Raw genomic sequence first — 7,534 nt, forward strand, 5'->3', positions numbered from 1 at the left:
TCCCTCTTCGTGTTGGATTTTTCCATCTATTATCCTTCATAGGGCTGGATTTGTGGAAAGATATAGTGTTAATTTTGTTTTGTCATGGAATATATTGGTTTCTCCATCTATGGTAATTGAGAGTTTTCTGGTTATATTAGTATTCTGTTAGGACCTGGCATTTGTGTTCTCTTAGGGTCTATAAGACATCTGCCCAGGATCTTCTGGCTTTACTAGTCTCTGGGGAGATGTTTGGTGTAATTCTGAGTAATTCTGTATCTCTACCTTTATATGTTACTTGACCTTTCTCCCTTACTGCTTTAATATTCTTTCTTTGTATTATGTATTTGGTGTTTTGACTATTATGTGACAGGAGGAATTTCCTTTCTGGTCCAATCTACTTGGAGTTATATAAGCTTCTTGTATGTTTATGGCATTTCTTTCTTCAGGTTAGAGAGGTTTTCTTTTATAATTTTGTTGAAGATATTTACTGTCCTTTAAGTTCAGAGTCTTTGTTCTCTTCTATAACTATTATCCTTAGATTTGAACTTCTCATTGTGTCCTGGATTTCCTGGGTGTTTTGAGTTAGGAGCATTTTTTGCATTTTCTTTGATAGTTGCTTCAATGTTTTCTATGGCATCTTCTGCCCCTGAGATTCTCTCTTCTATCTCTTTTATTCAGTTCATGATACTGACATCTATGACTCCTGATCTTTTTCCTAAGTTTTCTATCTCCAGGGTTCTCTTCCTTTGTGATTTCTTCATTATTTCTATTTCCACTTTTAGATCCTGAATGGTTTTGTTCAATTACTTCACCAGTTTGGTTGTGTTTTCCTTTCATTCTTTAGGGATTTTTGTGTTTCCTCTTTAAGGGCTTCTACCTGTTTATCTGTGTTCTCCTTTATTTCTTTATGGGAGTTCTATATGTTCTTCTTAAATTCCTCTATCCTCATCATGAGATGTAATTTTAAATAGAAATCTTGCCTTTCTGCTGTGATGGGGTAACCAGTACTTGTGGTGGGAGGACTGGGATCCGATAATGCAAAATAGTCTTGGTTTCTGTTACTTAGGTTCAAGTGCTTGCCTCTTCCCATCTGGTTATTTCTGATATCAGTTGGTCTTGCTGTCTCTTACTGGAGCTTGCTCCTCCTGTGAACCTGTGAGCCTGTGAGCCTGTGATCTTTGAAGTGACAGCAGTCTTGGGAGGCCATCTCTCTCCTGGTAGGATTTGGGTCTAGAAGGCTCTGGGACAGCCTTAACTCTGGGCACAGATGAAGACCAGAAGGATATGCCGAACATTTTTGTCACCTAAGTCCACAAGTTCACATGCATTCATTGTCAGAGCTTGCAGCTTCTAATGGCATAGAGTCCTGTTTTCATTGCCTCTCCATTTCTGTACAACAGATCTTTGGCTATGGCTCGCTCAATTCCATCTAACCTGCTCCACTTTATTTCGCCATTCTCTACCCTCAGAGGCTAAAATGTAAGCATAGATAGATTTGATTTGGGGTACAACAAAGATGCAAATTATTACTGTTGAACATGTTAATATCTATCCTAGCCACAAACTGTCACAGACATAATATCACCTTTTGTAGGTGACCGAGTTAGAATCACTAATGATCTTAATAGAGATACCTAATTGTAAAATCCCAAATACCTTTGGTGGGTGGGGACATCCTATTCACTGAAAGGTAATATGCTCAAGTTAAGTTCGTCCTCTTCTCCAGCAGCTGCTGGCAAGAGAAACCTGCTATTAAGTAGAGACCCTGTAAATATGAGTCTTAGTAAAAGGTTACTGGATACCAATGCGTGTCTGCACTTGCCCCTTAAGCATTCCTGCACCTATGAGACGTTGTAACACTAAATAGCCAATTTAAAGCAGCATGACAGGTTGAAGAAAAGACTAGAAAAACATCTATGTTTGAGGAGCTTTAGTAAAAATGTTTCTTTTTTCCCTCAGAGGGGCTTTATCTTTATAGATACATATTGTTCTGGACCTGAAAATTATGTTGCTAGTCCTATATATGAGGCATATCCATTACAAAAGCACTTTGATATACCCTGAGGCCTATAACTTCCTGTGGAGAAATGATGAAAGGCGATGAGGTCATGGCTACCTGTAACTTCTATGAGATAACTTAAGGTATATATTTCGGGGTTGGTCTTCCTACATGCTAAAAAGAAGAGGTGATAATTTAGTGTTTGTGGCACAATTCTCTGAGGTCCATTTTCTCATGTCCTCCCAGCTGTAATAAGTATCACAGCACATTAAAATATAGTGGTATATAGGTTTTGGGTTATGAATCAATAAGCCAGAATTCTAATTCTACCTCTGCTACTGACTAGCTGAATGATTTCTAAAATATCCTTTTCCCCTTGAGGATATTCTGAAAAGAACAGCTTTTATTAATCCAGTGTTTTCTGTCATTGAGTTTCTGGAGATATGTCTTAGAGAAAGATGGTGAGAGCCAGGTAATGAGTACATCATATCGCCTATCTCGCTGTTATGCTTTCAATCTTGAAGATGTCTCAGTGCTGAAAATACTGAAATGTACTATTCTTTGTTCTTTTAGTGGTCCTGGTTATCTCTGGATTCCAATTTGGGAAACAGTACATTAAGATGGTCTTTTATTACAGGATACAATGTATATACATACTTGTATCAGAAGCTTGACAAGAACAGAAATCTAGAGAGGATATCAGATTGATATGGTTATGGTGGAGAGAGAAAGGTTAAGGGTGATTGAAGGAAAAGAGGTTCAGATTTCATACTTTGGGGCAATGGAAAACATCCACAAACCCCAAAGAATTTGTTGTTGTGGTATTCCAGGAGACAAGAATTTAACTTTGCCTTTACTGAACAACAGAATACGACAATATATAGTAGAGAGTGTGGGCTTCATAATAAGGTTAGTTGTAAATGAATTTTAGATCTGTTTATTTCTTTTAGCCTATCTTAAGTAACAAGGACCTATGCTAGGTATATGATTAGACATTTTCCTGCTTGTTGATAAGGTTAGGGATTTGATATATTTATTTTTTCCTTGATTTTTGAGATGTTTTCACATCATGCAGCCCAGGCTAGCATTGAACTTAGCATGCTGGTGCCTCTGACTCCCAACTGCTTGATGTATGATGTATGCTTGAGGTATGTGCCATGATCTCTGGCTCCAGATAAACATTATTTTCTGCCTTTTCTTGAATGTGTTGTAATACTAAATTCTATACACAAAAGTCAAGTGACTTCTCGTGTTTACAAGCTTCGGTTGTGCAAACCTTGTTCCTTGATTTAAAACTATTGGTTAAATAAAATTGACTACAGCAAATTACTGGAGGGATTGGGGTAGGTAGGTTTGGAGTGGTCTTGTTGGAGGAGGAGAGAACAGGGAGAAAGGAGGAGAAGGAGAGAGAGGAAACCACTAAAGGGAAGATAGACCATGACGAAGGGAAACAGCAAGTATCTGGAGTACACCACTGGGGAGGTAGCCAGGTCATAAGTTAGAAGAGTAGAATAGGGGTCACCCCCCAGTAATTGTCAAAGCCAAATAAAATAATGATAGTCTGTGTCTCATTTACTTGTAAGCTAGTCAGAAATAAGCTTAAATTGGTTACATTACACCAAATGACATTATTTCTCCCCAGCTATTTGTTACAGTTTGTTCAATTCCCTAAATTATATTTTCATTTATAAAATAAAAAATAATGTTTTATGTTCTTTATACTTTTTTTCTTATGGTACAATGGTGTGAAGATTATGCGATCCCAGCTAGTTCTCTGTCACTGAGCTGTATCATTGCTCACAGTACTCAGAGACTAGAACAATCATCATGTTTTGTCCCATAATTGTAAGTTCTGATGAGTAACTGTGACTAATGAGTTAATTGGGGTTATCGTTCCATTTGTGTTTTTTGTTGTTTTTGCAGGAATATTCAGTAATAACAATGAGCCTGGTCTAGTTCCAATCAAACTTTGCATGCAGCAATCGCGGGCACAATTCAGAACTGGATATCTCAATAAGCAATGATCACTGGTTTCTGTAAAGGATCTGAAAATTCTAATTAGTGAGTCCCCTCTAACTTGTAGTTTTTAAGATTTACCCCTGCAAATCTCAATAATAAACATTGAGGAACCTTCTGAATCTCAGCACAGATGTAGACTGAATCTAACTCAACTTATGGAGCACCACATAAATCCTCAATAGAAGAAAGTGAATGAATAGTGTTATTTGCAGTCCAGCTGTCAATTATGCTTTATCCTGTAAAAACATGGTGAGACTAAACGCTTTCTAACCTACCTGTAAAATGAGAATCATTTTAACTTCTAACTAGTATTATATAAGCTCACATGTAAATATGTCAAAATGTCATATTTATAGTCCTAAACTTAGATCTTTTCTTCTTAAATATTTCTCATCAAATCACTCTCTCAGAAAATATAGAATATATTGCACATACAATCTTCCCTTACTATATTTTGACTTAACTACACAAACAGTCCTAAACACTTAACCAGAGAAATGAAATTGTTCTTAACAAGCTTTCATGTGTAACACAGGAAAACACTGAACAAAATGTAAATCTTCATAAAATCTATTATCTCTTGAGGCACACAAGAGATTATTGACTGTGCCTCAGTATTTTCTGTACAGCAGCTTTCACTTCCTGATTTCTCAAACTGTAGATGAGAGGATTTAGCATAGGGATCACCACAGTATAAAACACTGAGATCATCTGATTTCCTGCTTGAGATCCATGCCGAGAGGGCTGCAGGTATGTGTACATTGTTGTCCCGTAGTACAGAGCAACTGCAGTCAAGTGGGAAGTACAGGTGGAAAAGGCTTTCTGTTTGCCAGAAACTGATGGAATGCCCATGATAGTCATAAATATAGACATATAGGAGACAAGAATTACCACAACAGAGGTGACAAGGGTGAATCCCCCACAGCCAACTACCAAGAATTGGGTTATCCAGGCATCAGAACAAGCCAATGCCAGCAGTGGGGGGATATCACAGAAGAAGTGTGAAATGACATGTGGCTGGCAGAAGGACAGTTGTGTGATGGAAGTTGTTACAGCAACCATGTTAAATAACCCACCAAGGTAACATCCTGCTACCAAGAGGATACAACGAACTTTTGACATTGTAATGTGGTAAAGCAATGGCCGACAGACGGCAGTGTAACGGTCATAGGCCATGGACGCCAAAATGTTACATTCAGCAGAAGCGAAGATGATGAACAAGCCCATTTGAGCCATACAAGCAAAGAAAGAAACTTCCTGTAGCTGAGATAATAAGTTGACTAAAGTCTTTGGGGTTGTGATGGAAGAGAAACAGACATCAAGGAAGGACAGATTTGAGAGAAAAAAATACATAGGCGTGTGGAGGCGGTGGCTGACTTGAATTAGGACCACAAGCCCTAGGTTCCCCAGCACAGTGATGAAATAAATAATAAAAAAGAGTCCAAAAAGTAGGACTGCAAGCTGATGGTTATCTGTCATACCAAGAAGGATGAATTTAGTGCCTGCAGATGAATTCTCCATTGACAAGGCTGACAATCACTCCTGACTTGTTAAAAGCTCTTTAGGCTGTGAGAAAATAAAAGAAAACTAGTTGGTATGTGTAAAGTAGTCCTCCAAATACATAAATCAGGGCACTAGCTAACCCTTCCCCTTATCTGTAGTCACATGTCAAGTCCCTTTCCCTACCTGAGTGCCATTTCCAAATAAAATGTGTAATATGGAGACGCTAAAGAAATACAGAAAAGCAAGACAGAGGCTAACAAAACCCAGGAGCTAAGAGGAAATTAGGGGTGACAAAAGAGCAAAGGCCTAGGAAGCCAATGAGACCTGACATTAGTTGTCAAAGGAATAAGTGGGGATATATTATATGTGCTTATAATAACAACAACAAACAAATAAACAACAAAACAATGACAAAATGAAATAGTGCAGTTGAACTTCATCTCGTCCTCCCTCCTACGCCTATGGGATGGAAATGAGGCATGAGGCTACAAAACGACAAATGGGTCAACTAATTCAATCACGGCCTACTCTCCATGCCTTCAGAATCTGGAACTTTATGACAGAATAGGAGTTAACATTATTCACTATTTACATTGGTCAGCAAAGCATTTTCGAAAGCCATGGTAATGTTCTCACTGAAATACCATTACAGGGATTAAAAGATCCCCAAATCACCACAAGATGTGGAGCTATGATCTGAACCACTTATATCCTGTGAAACATCAATCAAAGAAGGGAAAACCTCCCGTGGTTTGTGTAGCTTCCAGTGGTCCAGCTGTTTGAGCCTTTGGCGACTCCTAAACAAAAGGGAATACAGGTACAAAATTAAATGACTCCCTAGTGCACTTAGTGAACAAGTGTGTCTAGACAAATAGCAAAGTGGTTGCGGTCAGATGGTATCAGGAGTGCACGGGTTCTGGACCCCATTCTTGTGCTCATAGGCTATCTCTGTTGCTAGGCTACCTCACACAAATACCAGGCCCTTACCATAGGTAAAGATCAGACAACAGAATGTGTGTACCTATGCAGGTCCATCTCCGTATATAGAATTTAAACAAACTCCCACTCAAACTGGATTGTTGGACAGCCACTGTACAATTGGAGTCTAGAGTTAGTTAGTTCACTATAGCTTAGTAAAAAGCATCTGTAGCCCTAGATTTGAACCCGAAATTAAAAAGAAAATGCTTTTTGTGGTTGCAATCCATCAGAAGGCATGAGTTTATCACTTGTGATAATAGTTAGCTTTTCTGTTCCTGCAGCCATGCACACCTATCAGAATCTTCTGAGGAGAACAGCAGCTCTGTGACCAGGCACTCAGCCTATGTCACTTTCAGTTCACTCTGCAAAAGAAGGATAATAGAATCTCTGCCGTGGGACCATTGTTAAAAGTCAATAACATTTGTTTATTTTTTTAAACTAATGACATATAGGCAGTGGCATCATGTATGTTATTAACATCACTGCAGATAGTCAGAAGAGAGGCTTTGTTGACTAGCTAAAATATAAATCTCCAGACTCTACAAGCTCCCCCATTTACAGGGTAGCCTCCCAACACACACACACACACACACACACACACACACACACACACACACACACACACTCAACTTCTGTCAGTACAGGTGTCAGTAGTTATTGCTGCTAAAATCCTGGAACAAATTCATATTGTCAGTAGATGACAAAAAACAACAAACAAACCCATAACAACTTTGAGTCCCATGTTTTGTCATCACTGAAACTGGAAAAAACAACAACCCTTATGCCGCTTTTAGGGTTGGCAGGAAGATCAAAGATAATGAATGTAGAAGCGCTCTGTAAACTCTGCAGCGTGATACAATACACATGGAACAGATCCCTACTATTATTCTATCTTGGAAGGTGGGAGAGGGAGGAGGAACATGTCAATATGCTCATTTTCTGCTGCCTGCTCCAGCTCCCGCTTACAGAGCTGCACTCTCTGCCCTCCCACTCACCCACACACACATCTTCTGCTGCTATGGCACTCCACTGTGAGCGTTTCCACCTGGGAAG

At 38.9% G+C, this 7,534-nt stretch overlaps 1 protein-coding gene across 1 annotated transcript; it reads right to left on the reverse strand.

Moving 5' to 3' along the window:
- Window positions 1-4,597: 4,597 nt before the first annotated feature.
- Or5bh3 (olfactory receptor family 5 subfamily BH member 3) lies at window positions 4,598-5,521 on the reverse strand. The gene has a single exon (NM_001000491.1). It carries the CDS (start codon window positions 5,519-5,521, stop codon window positions 4,598-4,600), a length of 924 nt encoding a protein of 307 aa, NP_001000491.1.
- Window positions 5,522-7,534: the final 2,013 nt, after the last annotated feature.

This window comes from Rattus norvegicus, chromosome X (assembly GCF_021556685.1).
Source record: "Rattus norvegicus strain SHRSP/BbbUtx chromosome X, alternate assembly SHRSP_T2T, whole genome shotgun sequence".
Lineage (NCBI taxonomy): Eukaryota > Metazoa > Chordata > Mammalia > Rodentia > Muridae > Rattus > Rattus norvegicus.

What these genes read in the sequence shown, in the direction of transcription:
- Or5bh3 (NM_001000491.1), bottom strand. Translation starts at nt 5,521, where the DNA reads ATGGAGAATTCATCTGCAGGCACTAAATTCATCCTTCTTGGTATGACA.